General features: G+C 41.7%; 1 protein-coding gene and 1 long non-coding RNA gene across 3 annotated transcripts in view; one reads left to right on the plus strand and one right to left on the minus strand.

Moving 5' to 3' along the window:
* The window catches only part of LOC134330970 (rho GTPase-activating protein 26-like), a 166,944-nt gene extending 158,012 nt beyond the window's left edge, over positions 1 to 8,932 (minus strand). Inside the window, exons 1-2 of one of the 2 annotated variants that reach the window (XM_063012290.1) lie at positions 8,821 to 8,932; positions 7,227 to 7,424 (exon numbers count right to left, since the gene is read on the minus strand). In XM_063012290.1, coding sequence (XP_062868360.1) covers positions 7,227 to 7,272 — 46 coding nt within the window. In that variant the 5' untranslated portion in view covers positions 7,273 to 7,424; positions 8,821 to 8,932. The remainder of the gene's footprint in view (positions 1 to 7,226; positions 7,425 to 8,820) is intronic. The other variant, XM_063012291.1, reaches the window with a different exon arrangement.
* On the plus strand, positions 8,928 to 9,597 carry LOC134330971 (uncharacterized). Its single transcript, XR_010015057.1, has 2 exons — positions 8,928 to 9,129; positions 9,224 to 9,597. It is a non-coding gene; the product is annotated as an uncharacterized LOC134330971 (long non-coding RNA).
* Positions 9,598 to 22,721: the final 13,124 nt, after the last annotated feature.

Here is a 22,721-nt window from a genome sequence, read left to right on the forward strand (position 1 = left end):
TGCTAGCCTACCAAGCCAAAATAGACCAGCCCCCACCTACAGTATCTAATGTTTACAAATGAGAATACAAAGCAATGAGAGAGCAAGAGAATGGATTATAGGCCCCCTGTCCAATGTACAGGTAGACTCTAATCTCACCCTGACCCAGATAAGGAGAAAGTAAAGAATATAAATTAATAAATTATATAGAATACATTAATGATTGGACAATTAACAGTAAATACCTTAATAATTAACCTAATTACTTGCCCTAAATTGGCCTCAGGCCAGCATTTTTTTTGGAACGTGTTTTAGGCCTGAAATGCTGGAACTTTTCCTGATCTGGGGTTGTATATTATCATTTATACAACAGGTAGTTCCGACCTTACAATCTGATTGGTTGAGAAGCGTTCTAACTGTGCTGATATTCGTGATAACAGCACGGTCTTTTCACACCACAATGGTATTACTCCGCTGACGCGTTGCCAGTAACGACAAGCTTCATGCACACAAACGCGCATGCAGGCGACACAGCCTTTTTTTCCTGATCGCGTTTTAAATCCGTTATCTGATATACAATCTAGCGCACTATGTAGTGAACATGAATGCGTTATCCGATACACAATCTAGTGCACTATGTAGGGAACATTAATGTGTTTGTAACGCGAACAGTTAGCTTAATAGCCCAGTTAGCAGCTCCTAAGAGTTCTGTTCTCACCAATATCCTTTGGTGTGTGCAAGATGATTTTTGTTTCTTTTTTTTCTCTTCGGAGGTTCTTGACTTTTTCTTCTTGTTGTTCTTACCTCCCTGAAATGAGTTTTTGCAACTTGGGATGTCTGCTTTGTAGTGTTAAACTTTATATTCGTTGTGGAACTACTTTTTGGCGGAAGGTATTGTCAATATTAAAGCATACAGTGTATCACAAAAGTGAGTACACCTCTCACATTTCTGCAGATATTTAAGTATATCTTTTCATGGGACAACACTGACAAAATGACACTTTGACACAATGAAAAGTAGTCTGTGTGCAGCTTATATAACAGTGTAAATTTATTCTTCCCTCAAAATAACTCAATATACAGCCATTAATGTCTAAACCACCGGCAACAAAAGTGAGTACACCCCTTAGTGAAAGTTCCTGAAGTGTCAATATTTTGTGTGGCCACCATTATTTCCCAGAACTGCCTTAACTCTCCTGGGCATGGAGTTTACCAGAGCTTCACAGGTTGCCACTGGAATGCTTTTCCACTCCTCCATGACGACATCACGGAGCTGGCGGATATTCGAGACTTTGCGCTCCTCCACCTTCCGCTTGAGGATGCCCCAAAGATGTTCTATTGGGTTTAGGTCTGGAGACATGCTTGGCCAGTCCATCACCTTTACCCTCAGCCTCTTCAATAAAGCAGTGGTCGTCTTAGAGGTGTGTTTGGGGTCATTATCATGCTGGAACACTGCCCTGCGACCCAGTTTCCGGAGGGAGGGGATCATGCTCTGCTTCAGTATTTCACAGTACATATTGGAGTTCATGTTTCCCTTAATGAAATGTAACTCCCCAACACCTGCTGCACTCATGCAGCCCCAGACCATGGCATTCCCACCACCATGCTTGACTGTAGGCATGACACACTTATCTTTGTACTCCTCACCTGATTGCCGCCACACATGCTTGAGACCATCTGAACCAAACAAATTAATCTTGGTCTCATCAGACCATAGGACATGGTTCCAGTAATCCATGTCCTTTGTTGACATGTCTTCAGCAAACTGTTTGTGGGCTTTCTTGTGTAGAGACTTCAGAAGAGGCTTCCTTCTGGGGTGACAGCCATGCAGACCAATTTGATGTAGTGTGCGGCGTATGGTCTGAGCACTGACAGGCTGATCCCCCACCTTTTCAATCTCTGCAGCAATGCTGACAGCACTCCTGCGCCTATCTTTCAAAGACAGCAGTTGGATGTGACGCTGAGCACGTGCACTCAGCTTCTTTGGACGACCAACGTGAGGTCTGTTCTGAGTGGACCCTGCTCTTTTAAAACGCTGGATGATCTTGGCCACTGTGCTGCAGCTCAGTTTCAGGGTGTTGGCAATCTTCTTGTAGCCTTGGCCATCTTCATGTAGCGCAACAATTCGTCTTTTAAGATCCTCAGATAGTTCTTTGCCATGAGGTGCCATGTTGGAACTTTCAGTGACCAGTATGAGAGAGTGTGAGAGCTGTACTACTAAATTGAACACACCTGCTCCCTATGCACACCTGAGACCTAGTAACACTAACGAGTCACATGACATTTTGGAGGGAAAATGACAAGCAGTGCTCAATTTGGACATTTAGGGGTGTAGTCTGTTAGGGGTGTACTCACTTTTGTGGCCGGTGGTTTAGACATTAATGGCTGTATATTGAGTTATTTTGAGGGAAGAATAAATTTACACTGTTATATAAGCTGCACACAGACTACTTTTCATTGTGTCAAAGTGTCATTTTGTCAGTGTTGTCCCATGAAAAGATATACTTAAATATCTGCAGAAATGTGAGAGGTGTACTCACTTTTGTGATACACTGTATTTATTATGAAATTCAGGGCTTCTTTGATTTATTTTCTTTCTTTATTTTGTAAAAACTGTTGTATAAATGTTAGGAGTTCCACCAGGCTGGTTTTATCATTATACCTTGCATTGGAACATTCTGGCGACACCTGGTGGAGCCAAAGGGATCATCAGCCAAATTCCCCAGCCAATAGATCTCTCCCAGTGCTGATTGAGCTCACCTGTTCCCAATTAACTCCTCATTCCCCAGCCTTCATAAGGCTCTGACTTTCCACCACTCTTCACCAGATTGTCTGATGATACCAGTTTGAAAGACTGCTCAGATCTCTTGGTTTTGTGAACTTTTCTACAGCTCTTTGCTTCCCCTGGATTTCCGGTGTTCCTTGTTCCTGGCTCCAGTGCTTCCGCCGGTTTCTCCTGCCTTCTACCTAGATTCACCTGGCTCCAACTCTGCCACCGATCCTCCTGCCGGCTGTCTGGTTCCATCCGCCTCCTGCTCTACTGCTGCCTTCTCCGACCATCCTCCCAGTTCCTCCTGCCTCCAGCACTCCTGCCGGTTCTCCCTGCCTTCTCCTTGGTTCCTGCTCATCTCCTCCCTCTTCCCTGCTCAGCGGTTTGATCACCACTGCTGCCGCTCCCTAGTGCCACTGGTTTTTTGGTACTTTTGGTGTTTAATAAATAAACTCATTGACTTAATCTCTGTGTCTGTGGTTGGTGTTCGCTTTGTGGTTCCTAACAAACCTTACTGGCCTAGTGCCAACCTTAACAATAAAAGCAATAGAACACGAGAGGGAGTGTGTTATCGCGAATAACATCACGGCTGTGATGGTCTACGGTATTCGCCTTCGGCTCGTGCCTGCGACCGAATCACAGCCATGATGTTATTCGCGATAACACACTCCCTCTCGTGTTCTATTGCTTAAATACAATATGATACAAGTTTAAAGTGTGTGTACACCTGGCCATGAATTTCCACCTCTCTGGAAAGGCTAATAATGAGACATTGGAGTGTGTCTGTGGGAAGTTGTGCCTATATAGTAAAAAAGAGCTGGCACTGATGTTGACTGTGAAGGTCTGGCTAGGAATCGACATTACAGTACATACTAAATTCGAGGCAATGCACACTGTTCGGCAGGCAAAGCAGCAAGTGTGCAGTATGCATGCCACCTCATACGTATCTTACCATCTTACCAACATCACATGATGCATGACATCACATCGCCACAGTTATACAATTTTTTTTTTAAATGCATTTTCTCCCCATTTTCCTCCCGATTTAGCTCACTCAATTTTGTCTTCCGCTGCTGATAGATGCCAGATTGCATCCAAAGAGAGCACGTCACTGTACACGCCTCTTCCGACACGTGTACAGCCCTCCTCTTCTCGCCCCTGCATTCTGCACATTCTCTTCTGCCAGTGAGAGTCCTTACACAGCGTATGAAGACCCACCCACACATAGTCTGGCCCCCACCCTGCAGATACGATGGCCAATTAGTATCTGCTGCAGGCACTGCCAATTATGCCCGCTAGATGGCGCCCAGCCGACCGGTGGTAACACCGAGTTTTGAACCGGGGAGTTCAGAAACCCGGTGCTGGTGTAGTTATACCAATTTTAAAATCAAACAAAATCACTTCTGTTGTTCTCCACAAAGCTATTCCATTCCTGCATTTCAGGCCTGCAACACATTCCAAAAAAAGTTGGGATGGGGGCAATTTAGGGCTAGTAATGAGGTAAAAAATGAAATAATGATGCGATTGTAAACAGGTGATGTCAAAAGGTGATTGTAATCATGGTTTGGTACAAAAGCAGCATCCGGAAAAGTCTTTGATGATCTATCAGAGGATCTCCAGTTTGTCAACAACTGTGTGAGAAAATTATTGAAATGTTTACAAACAATGAACCTCAAAGAAAGATTGCAAGGGATTAGCATATTTCTCCCTCTACAGTGCAAAATATCATTAAACCATTGAAGGAATCAGGAGGAATTTCAGTGCGTAAAGGCCAAAAGTGCAAGCTCTTAAGACGTGTTTGCAGGAAGAATGAGACAAAATAAAAGCTGAAACACTAAATCACTTGGTATCCTGTCAAAACTTAAAACGGTCTGTTCGTCAATGATTTTAACATGTACAAACTCAAAGCACAAACTTTATGGTATATAACTGACCCTAGCTGTAATTTTAAGTAATTGTTGTGATGATGCACTGCAAACCAAACTGACACTTGTTTTAAATTATTATAATAGTGCAATAATATTTTTTAAAAAGCACATTTTAACAACTAGATAAATGTGTTATTGAATGGATTAGACGGGCGGGCGGGCGTTATAGTTTAGTCCATGGTACACAATCTGTCGCCATCTTTTGGCCAAATAAAAAAAAGCAACGTACAAATTTCCTAACAAAACGAGGTAAAAATTACTACCACAGTGTAATTCTTTCAAAATTGACAAGCTAGGGCTGGACAAGCATTATATAGTTCAAACATTTGACAGCATATTCCTTAAGTTACTGCCCTGCTCAAAGAGTCAATGCTTGTCCAAGGTTGGTTATACTGTGATGGCACATTGCTGGTTAAAGATGTTAGCTAGTATTTTTTTACATTTACATTTTTAACATTTAGCAGATGCCTTTATCCAAAGCGACTTACAGTACAGTCACAGTATACAGTCTGAGCAATTGAGGGTTAGGGGCCTTGCTCAAGGGCCCGACAGCAGCAACCTGGCAGTGGTGGGGCTTGAACCAGCGATCTTATGATTACTAGTCCAGTACCCTAACCACTAAGCTATGGCTTGCCCAGCATTATTATTATTATTACTCTCTCTCTCTCTCTAAACAAAAAAGCCTTTCTATAAAAGTAGTAAATATAATAACCAGTATTCGTTTATATTATGAAATAAAGGGTGAAAGTGTCAGTGTAAGAGTTGTAGTATGTAATGTGGGTTACACTTGATAATATACAACTTGTTCTGAAGCAATATGAAAAATACTTTAAAAGCTATTGAAGTTATTAAAAAAATCTGTTTTTATTATGTAATAAAGGGTGACAGGATGACAGTGTCAGTATAAAAATTGTAGTTTGTAATGTGGGTTACACTTGATAAAATACAACTTGTTTTGGAGCAATATAACAAATACTTTAAAAGATAATGAAGTTATTAAATAAAAATCAGATTTTAATATGTAATAAAGGGTGACAGTGTCAGTATAAGAGTTGTAGTATGTAATGTGGGTTACACTTAATAAAATACAACTGTTTTAGAGCAATATGACGAATACTTTAAAACCTATTGAAGTTATTTAATAGAAATCTTTTTTCTATCATGAAAAAGGGTGACAGTGTCAGTATAAGAGTTGTAGTATATAATGTGGGTTACACCTGATAAAATACAACTTGTTTTTGAGCAATATGACGAATACTTTAAAAGCCATTGAAATTATTAGAAAAAATCAGTTTTTATTATATAATAAAGGGTGACAGTGTCAGTATAGAAGTGTAGTATGTAATGTGGGTTACAACTGATAATATACAACTTGTTTTAGAGCAATATAAAAAATACTTTAAAAGCTATTGAAATTATTAATAAAAATCTGTTTTTATTATGTAAAAAAGGGTGACAGTTTCAGTGTAAGAAATGTAGAGTGTAATGTGGGTTACACTTGATAAAATACAACTGGTTTTATAGCAATTTCATAAATATTTTAAAAGCTATTGAAGTTACTAATATGCTGACGACTTTAAATGCTATTGAAGTTATGAATAAAATCTGAAAAAAATCTGTTTTTTATCATTTAATAAAAGGTAAAAGTGTTGTAGTGTGTAATATGGGTTAAACTTGATAAAATACAACATGAGTAGTAAATATCATACACTATCTATCAAAATATGATTTATGACCCTTATTTATGACCCCCTCTGCCCCCGCCTCTGTGAGCGACAGGCTAGTTTGATTGACAGGTCATGTTGACTGACATGCCATGGGTCCCACAGACCCCCCTACCACAGACCCTCCCACCCCAGCCCACACACACACACACACCCACACACACACACCCACACACACACACACACACACACACACACACCAATGTTTCTAACAACAAAGGTTTTATGACAAACCCCATGCTGTGACGATGTATATAGTATTTAAGCATTCACACACTGTTGGATTTCTAAGACAAATGCTTTAAAATGTCTACCGTGTGTGTAAATCAGCCGCTTTTTAGATATTCTACAGTTACACCAACTGTTAGTTCTAGTGATCGTGAAAACAATTTGGTTTTTGCACCAAGAAAGAAGAGTTGTGTCAAAGCATATGACAGTAGTCATCACGACCACATTAAGGAAGTTAAAATTAACCTATTTGATTCTCGGGCTTATGACATTTGTGGGTTGGACAAAGAGTATCACTGCCTACCCGCTTTCTCTGTTAAAAGAAACATCCACCACATTCACGGAGTAGAACATCAAGATGGAGTCATCACGCAGGTCAACATGTTTGAGGATTTTCTTCCAGCAGACCATCCCGACAACCATGGGGCCGAATGGTGTGGAAAATATCAAAGGCCGGGCCTTGAATACGCGCCGATCGACATGTGCTGTGGAGCTGTGAACTACAGCTATGATGAATCAATGGTGTTCAACGCCTTGTCAGACGACTGCTCACTGGACCAGTTTGGCGTCCATCTTGGAAATATGAATATGACATACCTATCGCCATCGGTTTTTTCACCAGATCCATTGGAGGGGTCGGCATCTAGACATCAGAAGTTACCAGATGGTAATGAAGATAGCGAAACACTCGTTGATACTCTTGAAGCGAAAGCTATAGCTGAGCCAATCGATGATGTGGATGGACAAGTATGCAGTACTGCATTAAAACGAATAAAGTCAGCCGTTGTTGTAATCCTGCAACACATAATAGACAACAAACTGAAGGAAACATGTCTCGGTTGTGAAGTGAATCACCCCAGTCAACTTCGACATTCGTGTCTGTTTGAGCCGGATATTTTCTTTTTTGAAAAATACTATAAAGATATAACAGAGACTCTGTTCACACCGGGGTTAAAACATGTCATAGCAGAACTTCTAAAGCATGCTGGAATACGTTTACCACTTCTAAAAATTCAAGGTTGTGCCGAAACAGTTGTCTGTGAATTACAGTGCGAGCCATACATTGTGGAAAAGCTAGAGGAAATAAGAGAAAAGCTGGTTGATCACACATCCGAACAGTTTGTAGCCGACGCTGTTGACGGTTGGAAAATTGGTTTAAAGACTTGCAGGGCTGTTTAAGTCACGATGGGGAATGTCTGCGGCTTCCAGGGGTTGGCAGACCACTTGTTAAAACATCGAGTAAGCAATGATTTGAGAAGTTTGTTGTATAAATGTATTGTCGATAGTGTGGATGATTTTAGATTGTTTAATAGCATGTACAGTATGTTGTTGATGCTAAACGTTTACAAAATTTCAAGAACCAATTAAATATTGTTAAATTGACGTCAGATGATTGGTGTTATTTGACACAGTTATGTATAGATTCTAACGATGCTGCCCATGTGACTGTTAGTAAAATTCTGTCTCTTATGTCTACAAGTGACAATACAGTAAAAATCAGTCATGTGCTTTGCGCCTATGCGCATACATATTAGACATTTGTGTGATAAAACTTTCAACAATGAAGCCGATTAATGTTTGTAAAGTGGTTGAAACACTTGTTGAACATCTAGTAGAGAGAAATGTAGATGTGTGTGTGAAATTTCTAGATTTCATTGATACATTGTGAGTTTTTGAATAAAACAGTCAACCAAACAAATCTGGGGGTCATTATTTTCTGCAATGTCGTCTATCAACATGGCAAATCTTTTAAGAACTGTTTATTACACGCCGGCTAATTCAGGTTCATTAGGCGGTAAAAATCTTTTGAAACGGGGTGTTTTAGAGAATGCTGGCGTGTGTCTGTCTGATCAACAGGTTTCAGACTGGTTAGCTGGTGAGGATGCGTACACACTTCACAAACCCATACGACATAATTACAAAAGAAACAGGGTTATAGTATGGAATTGACTCTCAATTCCAAGCCGATCTTGTTGATATGAGTGCATATTCTAGGGAAAATGATGATTATAAATATATGTTGACATGTATTGACGTATTTAGCAAATGGACCCGTTTGTTAAAAATTAAGTCGGGTTTGGAAGTCTCAAAGGCATTTGCGTCCATACTAGAAGAAGGTAGAGTTCCTCAAAAGATATCTAACGGCTATAAATTCCAAAAGGTACATTTGTTAGGATCCGCCAGCACTTACCTTTCATTTTCAGGGTTTCCCAGCGTTTTGTTTTCATTCCGGTTTGTATTTTGTTTTTCTCCGTTTTCTTTAGTTTCCCCGATCGCTTTTGTTCTTGGTGGTGGTTTGCGTTTGTTTTCCCGTTTGGCTCCCTTCTCCCCCTAGCGGCCTGGAGCGGTACTGTTTTCGGAGGTTGCTGCGGTTCCAGCCAATAGATCGCTGGAGGGCGGACCCCACACACACCTGCGCCTCATTCCCCATCTCATCAACTCCTGCATTTAAACGCCGGCTTTTCTCTCACTCGTCGCCAGATTGTCTGCTTGCCATACGGTACACAGACGGCCGTTCGTTGTGTCCTTAAACCGTGAGTCCTCTTCTTGTACCTTCTCCTCTTTAACGTATTTTGTTTTTCATCGCCTCCTAGACCTTCCCCCCGTTCCTGCGTTCCTGCCGTTCCTGGTTTCCTGTGTTCCTGCCGTTCCTGGTTCTCCTATGTTCCTGCCGTTCCTGGTTCTCCTGTGTTCCTGCCGTTCCTGGTTTTCCTGCCGTTCCGCCGTTCCTGGTCATCCTGCATTCCTGCCGTTCTTGGTTCTCCTGCGTTCCTGCCATTCCTGGTTCTCCTGCCATTCCTGGTCATCCTGCATTCCGGTTCATCACTCCTGGTCATCAGTCCGCCCTGCAGTTCCCCGGCGCTTCCAGTACCGCTCCTGCCGCTCCCCTCTCGTTTTCTGTTATCTTTTTGGTTGTTTGTTTTTGTCGTTTATTTATTATTTGTTTAAATAAAATATCGTATTATCACTTCTGGGTTTTGTTGTTTGTGCACTCGCCTTTGGGTTCCCCCCTAGTCTTTGGTGGGTTATTAACTAACCCTAACACATTGATGTTTTACAAGATATAATGCGTGGTTACAACGATAGTTACCACCGTAGTATCAAAATGAAGCCTGTCGAAGTGTCAAAAGAAAATTAATCTATTGTGTTTGAAACATTGTATGGTGAACAAAACAAACTAGACAAGAAAACCGCCTTGAGGTACAAGGTTGGTGATGTTGTGCGTATTTCTAAAGTCAGGGGTCAATTTACAAAGGGCTATGAAGAGAACTATACACAGGAGTATTTCACCATATCAGAATGTATTCAACGACATCCGCCCGTATATAGATTGGAAGATTATGACGGTGATATTATACAAGGTAGTTTCTATGAAGAAGAGTTGCAAAAAATCCACATGTCTAGGGATAAAGCGTTTAAAGTTGAAAAAATTTTAGATAAGAAGAAACAGGGTAAAAAAACAATGGTATTAGTGAAATGGTTAGGATGGCCATCAAAATTTAACAGGTGGGTTTCTGAAAATGATGTAGTGGACATAGAAAGGCCTTAAAAGATGTGTAACTACGTAAAATAGTTCATTTACATGCTTGGACAATATGGATGACAACGGTTTTTGTGTCACTTTGCTGAGCAATTCGTCTAGGTCTGTGTACCCTGACAACCAAATTTCTAATTATAGAACAAAACTAACTAAACCCATCGATTTAAAAGGTGACTGGGAAGTAGGTGTGTTAGAGTTTCAGTACCCACGAACATGGAATACATTTTGCGAGACAGATGCCACATTTAGAGTAAATGACAAAAAATTGGGTAAAACAACAAAAATAACGCTACCCACTGGATATTATAACAATATACAAGCATTGGTTGATGTGATTAACATTCATATAGCAGAACATTCGATAGTTCTTAGTTATGACCAAATAAGACACAAGGTTTTTATTAAGACGCGGTCTGATATAGGGCTGAAATTTTATGGTAAACTAGCCATTATTTTAGGTTTTACACCTGGGGTGTTACTAGAGTGTAGTGTTAAAACGAAAGATTCAGATGTTGAACAGAAACAGTACGCGAAACACCCGGCCGAAATCTATGGTGGTTTCTATGCGATGTTTGTTTACACAGACATCATTGATTACCAGATAGTTGGTGACAGTTTTGTACCCTTGTTAAGATGTGTACATATAACAGGGGACAACCATGATACTGTCACTATTAGATACAACAATCAACACTACTTATCGATAGCAAAGACACAAATAAACGATATCGCCATAGAAGTGAAAACTGACCAGAACCAACACGTAAATTTTTGCTACGGGAAAGTGGTTGTAATGCTACATTTTAGACCTGTAAAACAAGCAATTAGGTTTTGAAAATGGATACTTTCAACAGACATGCCATGGACCCCGAACGTTACATTTCTTACTATCAAAATCAGGCCGGAGGCCTCATGCCGGTCTATACAGGTAGTCTGGCAATGTATGGTGCCGGCTTTGGAGGGATTTTTAGAAATTTATTTAGAATGGCTATACCGCTGTTCAAGAGAGGGTTTAGTATAGCCAAACCACATCTTTTCTGCGGGGCTATTTTATCAGGACACAGCTGGGCATATGGACGAAACAAACCCTGCAGGGAACAACCAAGGCTTGACAAAGAGGGCAGCATTTACAGATGGTAGCAATGTGGTGGAACTGTTGACCCCAATTCATAGCGACATATTTTTTCAGGAGAAATTGACGCTTAATGGTGTTAATATAAAAATTCGAATGACACGCTGTAAGGATGAATTTTGCCTAATGCGGAATGATGCGTTAGCATACAACAGGGGTGTCAAACTTATTTTCACCGAGGGCCACATCAGCATTATGGTGGCCCTCGAAGGGCCAATTGTAATGTATCCTGCTGTGATTGCAGTCACATTGCTGTTTTTCTTGGAGGCTGAATTCTGCATTTATATTGTTCTACTTTACCACAGACACAGCCTCATAACACAAGAGACGCACCGGTTTTTCTTCCTGAAGCACAAACTTGTTTTCACTTTCATTAACTTTCCTCCTTATGCTTAATTTTCTTACTTATCTTCTTGTACATTTTAGGATCATGTGTAAATATGTGTAACATCATCTACTGGCGGGATGTGTCACTTTGCAGGTCACAAAATCAGCCTGCATTTTGAAAGATGCAGTTTATTTAGGATTTTACAGTGTATTTTTAAGACAATCATTCTGCCCTCACTAATAGTTTATCCCCCTTTCTCAGCTAGACAGACAGACAGACAGACAGACAGCTCTCTTCAGAATACAGTCGGTTTATTTGCTTTCCAGCTGTGTGATACACTGTGTGCATCAAAATGAATTAAAAATACAAACAATAAAAACAATAAAGAACCTAATACAGTAAAAAGCACACAGCTGTAGTCAAGTGTTACATCTGGTACAATATGAGATTTAACCAAACGTAAAATAACGAGTTAAAATTTTGTGTAAAGTTACTAATTGCTATAGTAACGTAACAACAGTATTTAATTACGGTAAATTTGTAAGTAAAACGCTGTGATATACTCTTACTATATATACTCTTTACTAACAACTGAGAATATAAACGCCACTACTTACAGACAATGCTTGGGTATTATATTGCAATATAATTATTTGTATTTATTTATTATTGTTTACATTACTGACTACGCTACCCCGCGTTCTTTTGCCGTAAAAGTCACATGGCTTCTTAGCGAAGGTTAAAGTTAGTTGCCATGACTACGATGTCACGTTGTCTCTTAAAGGCGCAGGAGCGCATTAAATTATAAGCGCGTCTCTGTAACGACTCGAACCATCACAACAATCATACAGTCGTTTAAGCTCTCGCGGGCCGGATCAAATGACGCGGCGGGCCGGATCTGGCCCGCGGGCCTTGAGTTTGACACCTGTGGCATACAAAGTCAATATTCTCTCAGCATCATTATTTGTAAAAAAAGTGTCTGTGTCACCGGGTGTAAGGCTGGGTCATGCACAGGCCTTGTTGTCGACAACTGCTAAATACCCTATTGATAGAGTGTGTCTAAAAAAATTTTCAATACCTGCTGGGACATGTGTTTCTAATCAAGAAAATTTATTTTTAGGAACGTTACCAAAGTCGATAATTTTGTGTATGGTGGAAAACCAAGCCTTTACGGGAGCTTATAATAGGAACCCATTTGCATTTAAACATTATGACTTGGAGTTTCTAGCCGTCTATTTAGACGGACAACAATTTCCAGCTAAACCACATCAACCCGATTTCCAATCCGGCTCAGCAGTGCGAGAGTTCTTCCAGTTAGCCCTTGCGTCAGGAAGACATTTAAAAAACCAAGCCTTGTCTATTAATAGACAGGAGTTCTTACAGGGCTACACACTGTACGCGTTTAATCTCACACCTGATGAAGAATGTGGTCAACATGTGTCCTTGGTCAAATCGGGTAATATTAGATTGGAGGCCCGTTTCAGACAACCACTCCCACATACCATAAATTTGATTGTGTACGCTGTTTTTGATAGTATCATCGAAGTGTGATCGAATTTTTACTGATGAATACTTTAGAACTGACAGCTGTTATGGACAAAGTGGCCGTCAATACACATTTTCTCGGTGTGTTAGCATGTGACCAATTACCTACAAATGTCATAAGGAAATTACCAACAATGACGATTATTAATACACACACATCTGATCTTCCTGGCGAACACTGGCTAGCTGTCTACATAAACGAAGATCATGTTGGGTATTTTTTTGACAGTTTTGGAAACGCTCCCGACTATGAAATGTTTTCTAAAATGATTAGTGATTTTCTTAAAACCTCGTGCATAACACAATATTATTCTAACAGACAAATACAAGCCATTACATCAAGCACATGTGGTCAACACTGTGTGTTTTTTCTATACCACATGGCTAAAGGGTACAGTTATGAAGAAGTGATGTCCAAATATGGTTATGATTTAGTAAAAAATGACAAAATGGTGTCAACTTTTGTGAAACATTTGTATTCGTGTATTTGTAAAAACAGATTGTTTAAATGTTTACAACATGTTCAAAAAGGAGAGATGTTTATTGTATAACATCTCGCTCTGTGTGTAATGTAAAATTGTTAAATAAAAACAAACAAAGCAAATATTTTTAACTGTGACTCATTTATTTACAAATATATATAGGGAAGCGTTGAAAAATCAGACAACAGGACGCGTTTGTTGTACACGACTTTAAAACGTTTCACTACTGACTTGTTTTTCAGTGTGAGGTTCTTTTTATTTCTCACTATACCGTCTGCCCGTCGACTGTGTCGACTACTATCGCGATTTGTCACATAATGATCAACAAGATCAATGAGTGTGTCGAGTCTGATGACTTTTGAGTTTTCAGTATTAAGTGTGATTCCTTTTGCCTTCATACAAGTTTTACCACCGGCTGTAAGGTAACCATATGTCTTAGGACCACCTGAACAAAACTCCGTAATGTAATCGCCACCACCAATCTCATCTGTCAAATCACCTAAGTATGGACCCAGTGGGGGATCCTAATCACCTTCACGAGAAACAAAAATAACGCTGTCAGTGTCACTATACAACAATCTGTCACCTAATCTATCCATTAAATTGTACAATTCTAAACGGGCGTGCGCTGTTGTGAAAGCACCAAGAAACACATTAATGTCGCGTGTTGGACAACTGTCTCCAGCTGAGTAACACCACTGTATCAATGCGGTAGTGTCAGACACAAATGAAAAGTGTTTAACATCATAACCGTCGCCAAAGATATGTTGTGAAAATTGTTCAGGGTCCGTCAGCAGTTCAGAAACAGGCAAGTTTTCCCTCATTGAAAATCGACCCCACAGACTATTCAATAACAACTTGTTAGTAGACCGGCGTGCGGGGTTGAGACATATTTTGTCAGGATTCAGCTGAATATTTTCTTTTTCAAAATAGTCTCTGATGTATTCAGCCCTCAGCCCTATCTTCCTCTGTGACAGCGTGTGATGGATAACCACTGGCCTCCTGCTTGTATTGTAAGAATGTCTTTACATAGCCACAGAATAATGTATCGGAACGATCTGGAAAATGCCAAACCTCATGGATTTTTTTCACCACATATCCTTTCTCAATAGCCTTCAGCAATTCAATACTGACCCAAGTACCTGTGATGGATCGATCAATATCGCTATGCATACATGTTTGTGTCTGGTTTTCCAGCTCAGCACAAGTACGACACAACGGAAACATTAATTTGCCATTACAACGGTATGGCAAAACAGGGTGTAAGAGTTTTCTTGGGGGGTGTACCATTGCTTTGACTAGGCCGTAATACCCTGTCGGGTATATTTTCTTGTCCTGACAGGAGGGGTACAAGCTGGTGAAGTCTACATACCTGATTTTCTCACAATTTTTTGCTTTGTAGTACAATTTGTAAGCATTTGTTCGACCGTCAAAGAGGGCATCTCTTGGCTTGAGGCGTTCAGGAACTGTGTAATTACACATAAATGCAGTGACATCCGGATCACCCCTTTTTGCCTTTACCCACTGACATTCCCACATAACTTCAACATCTAGACCATACGCCCTAACAAGTATCTCGACCTTGGTGTCAAACTGTTTTCGCAATTCGCCGTACAACACTTTTGACATCGGATGTGCCTGATTCGGTCTGAAACGACATTCGTGACCGTGATGCATACAACCGTTAAATTCTAAGACTTTTCGTGCTCCGTCTTTTTCATAATACCCATCCACATAATATGCTCCAAACTTCATTTCACCATGTGTTAGGGCGTGATGCACATCAACACCTCGTGTATGCTTAACGTATTTAAGCCATTCAATCGAAACGTTCGAGAATGTCTTGTGTTGGGGTAATGTAGGCGTTGTTGTGTGTCAGTGCTATCGTATCTTTTGGTAGAAAATGTGTCTTGTACACTGCCATGCAACACGATGCTAGTGTCGTATAATTGAATGGGTCTAGCTTGGTACATTGAATTAACTCGTCACGATACTTGATACAGGCTTCACGCAGTAAAACGACATCATTCCTACCATAAACAAACAACTCCTTTTTGAAGTCAAACACACCACCAGAGACTGTGTTGTACCATTCGTCAAACTCATGTTTGTCTTTGTCATTCATCGTCTCGTATCCATAAAAGCCTTTTTCAGGGTACGGTCCTACATAGTCCTCATTACGCTTTAAATAAAATTTGTGTGGAAAATATCCTTTCTCTGCACAGGACAGATTTAGGGCCTGTTTTTATCGTTGTTTATCGTTGTTTATACGTTTCATCATACAGTGGGGTCAAAAAGTATTTAGTCAGCCACTGATTGTGAAAGTTCTCCTACTAAGAAAGATGAGAGAGGTCTGTAATTTTCATCATAGGTACACTTCAACTATCAGAGACAAAATGAGAAAAAAAAATTCAGGAAATCACATTGTAGGATTTTTAAAGAATTTATTTGTAAATTATGGTGGAAAATAAGTATTTGGTCACCCACAAACAAGCAAGATTTCTGGCTCTCACAGACCTGTAACTTCTTCTTTAAGAAGCTCTTCTGTCCTCCACTCATTACCTGTATTAATGGCACCTGTTTGACCTCGTTATCTGTATAAAAGACACCTGTTTACAGCCTCAAACAGTCAGACTCCAAACTCAACCATGGCCAAGACCAAAGAGCTGTCGAAGGACACCAGGAAGAAAATTGTAGACCTGCACCAGGCTGGGAAGAGTGAATCTACAATAGGCAAGCAGGTTGGTGTGAATAAATTAACTGTGGGAGCAATTGTAAGAAAATGGAAGACATACAAGACCATTGATAATCTCCCTTGGGGTCAAGATCTCATCCCGTGGGGTCAAAATGATCATGAGAACGGTGAGCAAAAATCCCAGAACTACACGGAGGGACCTGATGAATGACCTGCAGAGAGCTGGGACCAAAGTACAAAGGCTACCATCAGTAACACACTACGCCGAGAGGGACTCAAATCCTGCAGTGCCAGGCGTGTCCCCCTGCTTAAGCCAGTACATGTCCAGGCCCATCTGAAGTTTGCCAGAGAGCATATGGATGATCCAGAAGAGGATTGGGATAATATCATGTGGTCAGATGAGACCAAAATGGAACTTTTTGGTAAAAACTCAACTCGTCATTATAACGAGGTCTGTGGTAGCTGGTGAACGTGCCCTGGGTTCCCAGCGAAGCAGACATTACAGAGCTCAGAAAACTAAGGCCTCTTATACCAGGCCTCCTAATTAGTGCTGATCACCCGCAGCTGTGGGGCTGACTATTTAAGCCAGCTCCACACAGCAGCGGGTGTCGCACCTTTGTTTGTTTTCGGTCCATTGTGGCAGCTCGTCCACACGTTCGTAGCCTTAGCTGGTAGCCCTGGTGGCGTATGCCATTCGGGCATGTAAAACTGCAAGGTTTGAGGTAATTGGTATGTTCTTTCGGTCTCTTAGATATAGTGTGGTGCGACGCCGCGCAGTCCTCGAACTGCAGTTCATTTTTTCGCTAGCATTTAGCATTAGCGGTTTCACTCAGCGCTGTTTTAACGCTGATGGTAATTCTGGCACCAGTGCCTTTAGTTAATCTGAACATTGGATTCTCCAACCGCTGGGTGGCGACTCCGTTGAGCAAGTGGTTGTCGTGCCAAATATCCCCGGTTCGAATCCGCAGTCTACGCCTGCCTAACTTTGCCTATTTGTTTCTTTCTTGTTTCAGATCGGTGTGTGTCAGCTCCGCGACCCAGAGCGCGCCGCCCGTCACTGCTATAGTTAATCGCGGTGGTGGGTCTAGCGCTCCTCGGAGTTCTCCTTCTCTCCCCTCGCCCCTAAACGTATTAGGGGTTCTCGCGCTCCCGTTCCCCAGCACCACTTCAGCGCGGTGGTAAAGCTCCCGGCTGTCACGCGGCTGATCGGGGTTCACGTCTCGCGCTCTTCAATTTGGTTTTCCTTTGACCATTTTTCATTTAGTTGCGTCAGCAGCTCCGTCGGAGTTTCCGATCGGGTTTTTGTGTTCTGTTTTTCGTTTGCTGTTTATCTTTCTGTTGTCCTTTATAATTAAATAAAATATTTTGTTATTATTTTACTTCTGCATTTGCGTCCTTTCTTCCCACGTGACAGAAAGGTGCGACCCGCCATGGGTACTGCGCAAATCATTCTGAATCATGTGGTGAGAGCACATGGGGTCCCATCAGACATTGTGTCTGATCGGGGTCCACAGTTTGTAAGCCAGTGCTGGCGGGCCTTTTGCCAACTTATTGGCGCCACGGCCAGCTTATCCTCCGGCTACCACCCGGAGTCGAATGGGCAGTCGGAGAGGCTGATCCAGGATCTGAGCAAGATGCTCAGGTGCCTGACGGCAGGGAATCCGACCACGTGGTCGGATAAGTTGATATGGGCAGAGTTTGCTCACAACACCCTGCATCATTCGGCGATTGGAATGTCACCGTTTGAGGCTCAGTTCAGGTACCCTCCGCCGCTCTTTCCTGAGCAGGAGCAGCAGGTAGCGGTCCCGTCTGTACAGCTTCATGTCCGCCACTGCCGCGCCGCCTGGCGCAAAGCTAGGCAGGCACTTGTGGCCACCCAGCGCTCTGTGAAGCGCAAAGCTGACCGCAGGCGGCAGCCGGCTCTTACCTTCCGGCCAGGCCAACGAGTACTTGTGTCAACGAGGGATCTCCCCGTTCGAGGTGCCCCACATAAGTTGGCACCCAAGTACATTGGTCCGTTCAAGGTGGTAAAGCGGATTAATCCGGTGACGTATAGGTTGGAGCTTCCTCCCCGTATGAAAGTGCATCCAACCTTTCATGTCTCCCATCTCTGACCATTTATGTGCGGGGGAGTTTTACCCCCTCCCCAACCTCCCGCCCCTCGTATCATCCAGGGTGCCCCTGCCTTCACCGTCCGCCGGTTGCTTGACAGCAGGAAGGTTCAGGGTAGCACCCAATACTTGGTGGATTGGGAGGGTTACGGCCCTGAGGAACGTTCATGGGTACCGGCTCGTCAGATCCTGGACCCTGAACTGATCCGCGAGTTCCGACGCAACCGAGCTGCGGGTCTTGGGACCTCAGGAGCTGTCCCTAGAGGAGGGGGTTCTATAACGAGGTCTGTGGTAGCTGGTGAACGTGCCCCGGGTTCCCAGCGAAGCAGACATTACAGAGCTCAGAAAACTAAGGCCTCTTATACCAGGCCTCCTAATTAGTGCTGATCACCCGCAGCTGTGGGGCTGACTATTTAAGCCAGCTCCACACAGCAGCGGGTGTCGCACCTTTGTTTGTTTTCGGTCCATTGTGGCAGCTCGTCCACACGTTCGTAGCCTTAGCTGGTAGCCCTGGTGGCGTATGCCATTCGGGCATGTAAAACCGCAAGGTTTGAGGTAATTGGTATGTTCTTTCGGTCTCTTAGATATAGTGTGGTGCGACGCCGCGCAGTCCTCGAACTGCAGTTCATTTTTTCGCTAGCATTTAGCATTAGCGGTTTCACTCAGCGCTGTTTTAACGCTGATGGTAATTCTGGCACCAGTGCCTTTAGTTAATCTGAACATTGGATTCTCCAACCGCTGGGTGGCGACTCGGTTGAGCAAGCGGTTGTCGTGCCAAATATCCCCGGTTCGAATCCGCAGTCTACGCCTGCCTAACTTTGCCTATTTGTTTCTTTCTTGTTTCAGATCGGTGTGTGTCAGCTGCGCGACCCAGAGCGCGCCGCCCGTCACTGCTATAGTTAATCGCGGTGGTGGGTCTAGCGCTCCTCGGAGTTCTCCTTCTCTCCCCTCGCCCCTAAACGTATTAGGGGTTCTCGCGCTCCAGTTCCCCAGCACCACTTCAGCGCGGTGGTAAAGCTCCCGGCTGTCACGCGGCTGATCGGGGTTCACGTCTCGCGCTCTTCAATTTGGTTTTCCTTTGACCATTTTTCATTTAGTTGCGTCAGCAGCTCCGTCGGAGTTTCCGATCGGGTTTTTGTGTTCTGTTTTTCGTTTGCTGTTTATCTTTCTGTTGTCCTTTATAATTAAATAAAATATTTTGTTATTATTTTACTTCTGCATTTGCGTCCTTTCTTCCCACGTGACAGTCATGTTTGGAGGAAGAAGAATGCTGAGTTGCACACCATATCTACTGTGAAGCATGGGGGTGGAAACATCATGCTTTGGGGCTGTTTTTCTGCAAAAGGGACAGGACGACTGATCCGTGTTAAGGGAAGAATGAACGGGGCCATGTATCGTGAGATTTTAGGCCAAAACCTCCTTCCATCAGTGAGAGCATTGAAGATGGAATGTGGCTGGGTCTTCCAGCATGACAATGATCCCAAACACACCGCTCGGGCAACGAAGGAGTGGCTCTGTAAAAAGCATTTCAAGGTCCTGGAGTGGCGTAGCCAGTCTCCAGACCTCAACCCCATAGAAAATTTGTGGAGTCCGTGTTGCCCAGCGACAGCCCCAAAACATCACTGCTCTAGAGGAGATCTGCATGGAGGAATGGGCCAAAATACCAGCTACAGTGTGTGCAAACCTGCTGAAGACTTACAGGAAACGTTTGACCTCTGTCATTGCCAACAAAGGTTATGTTACAAAGTATTGAGTTGAACTTTTGTTATTGACCAAAAAAATTCTTTAAAAATCCTACAATGTGATTTCCTGGATTTTTTTTTTTCTCATTTTGTCTCTCATAGTTGAAGTATACCTATGATGAAAATTACAGACCTCTCTCATCTTTCTAAGTAGGAGAACCTGCACAATCAGTGGCTGACTAAATACTTTTTGGCCCCACTGTACATGGCAATCAGTCTACACCCCATCATAGTGATTTTTAATGCAATCCCCACTTTTGAAAAATATTCCAATAATAGGAAATTGTCAAAACCTGCGGCATTGTGTGCTAACCACGTGTAGCCCCGATATTTGGGCTGTCTAAACTTTTTGACAAGTTTCTCTATACAGTCAGATCCCTCAGCTGTGAATTCGTCGCCATCAAATGTGATTGCACAGACAAAATTAGCTTCGTGCTTGCTATTTTCAAAACGTGTCTCAAAGTCAAAAAAGATGTACGAATTACTGGGTTCTTTTAATTTGAGTGGCTGTATGTAACACTCATGTTTGGTGTCTGAAATTAAATCTTCGCCACAATGAATACAACGGTCCGCCAAACACCTGTGGGGTTTTGGCTTTGTCAAACTAACATGATAACGACGTCCACATTTTTTACAATACTTTGTAAGTTCGCATGAAGAGGCCAATACACCAGTGGTAGGCTGCTGTGTTTGTTTTTTTATACATTTATGTTTTATTGTACATTTAATTTAAAATATACTTTTTATTTAGTTAGCATTAATCAAATTATGTTTGCTTTAAGACACTAACTTAAATCGCGTTTGTGTCTGAGTTGCGGGGGAGTGATGCGGGATGTGTGTGTGAATGTGTTGTTGTTTCTTTTAACAGACAAAACAGGGGTGTGCTATGATACTCTTTTGTTCAACCACAATCGTCGTAAGCCAGAGAATCAAATAGGTTATTTTAACATCCTAAAAGTGTACGCAATACCGTTTGCTATGTGCATTGACATAATCTTTTTTTATGTCAATTTTGTTTCATGAACACAAGAACTAACAACCGGTGTAACTGTAAAATAGCTAAAAAGATTTAGCTGTCTGTGTAATATGGGTTTTCGTAAACCTTTGGAGACGTGTTTGTGGCCACCATTTGCGGGGTGGTACCTTTGTACTAAAGATAACCCTCAACATGTCTGCCGGCCTGACCATTGTTATAAACATATATTAAACATTGCATCTAGGTGTGTCGTAACCAAACAAAAACGGTATTGTGTTGGGTGGGAAGTGTGCGGGGGTGTTGGGGTGTGTGGGTTGGGAGGGGGTGTGTGGGGTGGGAGGGGTGTGTGGGTTGGGAGAGGTGTGTGGGTTGGGAGAGTGGGTGGGTTTGGGAGAGGTGAGTGGGTTTGGGAGAGGTGAGTGGGTTTGGGAGAGGTGGGCGGGTGGGCGTTCCATACCTATGTCAGTCAACATAACCTGTCAATCAAACTAGCCTGTCGCTCACAGAGGTGGGGGCAGAGGGGGTCATAAATCAGGGTCATAAATCATATTTTGACAGATAGTGTATGATATTTACTACTAACATGTTTCTGAGCAATTTGATTAATATTTTAAAAGTTATTGAAGTTACTAACATGCTGAATATTTTAAATGATTTTACAGTTATGAAAATCTGTTTTGTATTATGTAATACAGGGTAAAAGTGTCAGCGTAAGAGTTGTAGTGTGTAATGTGGGGTACACTTGATAAATTACAATATGCTGAATACTTTAAATGCTATTGAAGTTATTAATAAAAATCTGTTTTTTATTATTTAATAAAAGGTAAAAGTGTCAGTGTAAGAGTTGTAGTGTGTAATGTGGGTTACACTTGATAAAATGCAACTTGTTTTGGAGGAATGTGATGAATATTTTAAAAGCTATTAAAGATACTAATATCCTGAATATTTTAAATGCTATTGAAGTCATGAATAAAAATCTGTTTTTTATTATGTAATACACGGTAAAAGTGTCAGTGTAAGAGTTGTAGTGTGTAATGTGGGTTACACTTGATAAAATACAACTTGTTTTGGAGCAGTTTGATGAATATTTTAAAAGCTATTGAAATTACTAATATGCTGAATACTTTAAAAGCTATTGAAGTTACTAATATGCTGAAAACTTTAAATGCTATTGAAGTTATGAATACAAATCTGTTTTTTATTATTTAATAAAAGGTAAAAGTGTCAGTTTAGGAGTTGTAGTGTGTAATGTGGGTTACACTTGATAAAATACAACTTGTTTTGGAGCAGTTTGATGAATATTTTAAAAGTTATTGAAGTTTAAAATATGTTTAATTTTTTCAATGTGCATCATGTGTATGCTATTAAATATATGGAACAACCACTCCTACCACTCCTATGCAGATGACACTCAGCTAGTTCTGTCATTTCCTCCTTCAGACACACAAGTCTCAGCTCGCATCTCAGCATGTCTGCGAGATATCTCACAATGGATGTCAGCTCATCATCTAAAACTTAATCTCAGCAAGACAGAGATGTT

This window comes from Trichomycterus rosablanca, chromosome 16 (assembly GCF_030014385.1).
Source record: "Trichomycterus rosablanca isolate fTriRos1 chromosome 16, fTriRos1.hap1, whole genome shotgun sequence".
In the NCBI taxonomy this organism is placed as follows: Eukaryota; Metazoa; Chordata; class Actinopteri; order Siluriformes; family Trichomycteridae; genus Trichomycterus; species Trichomycterus rosablanca.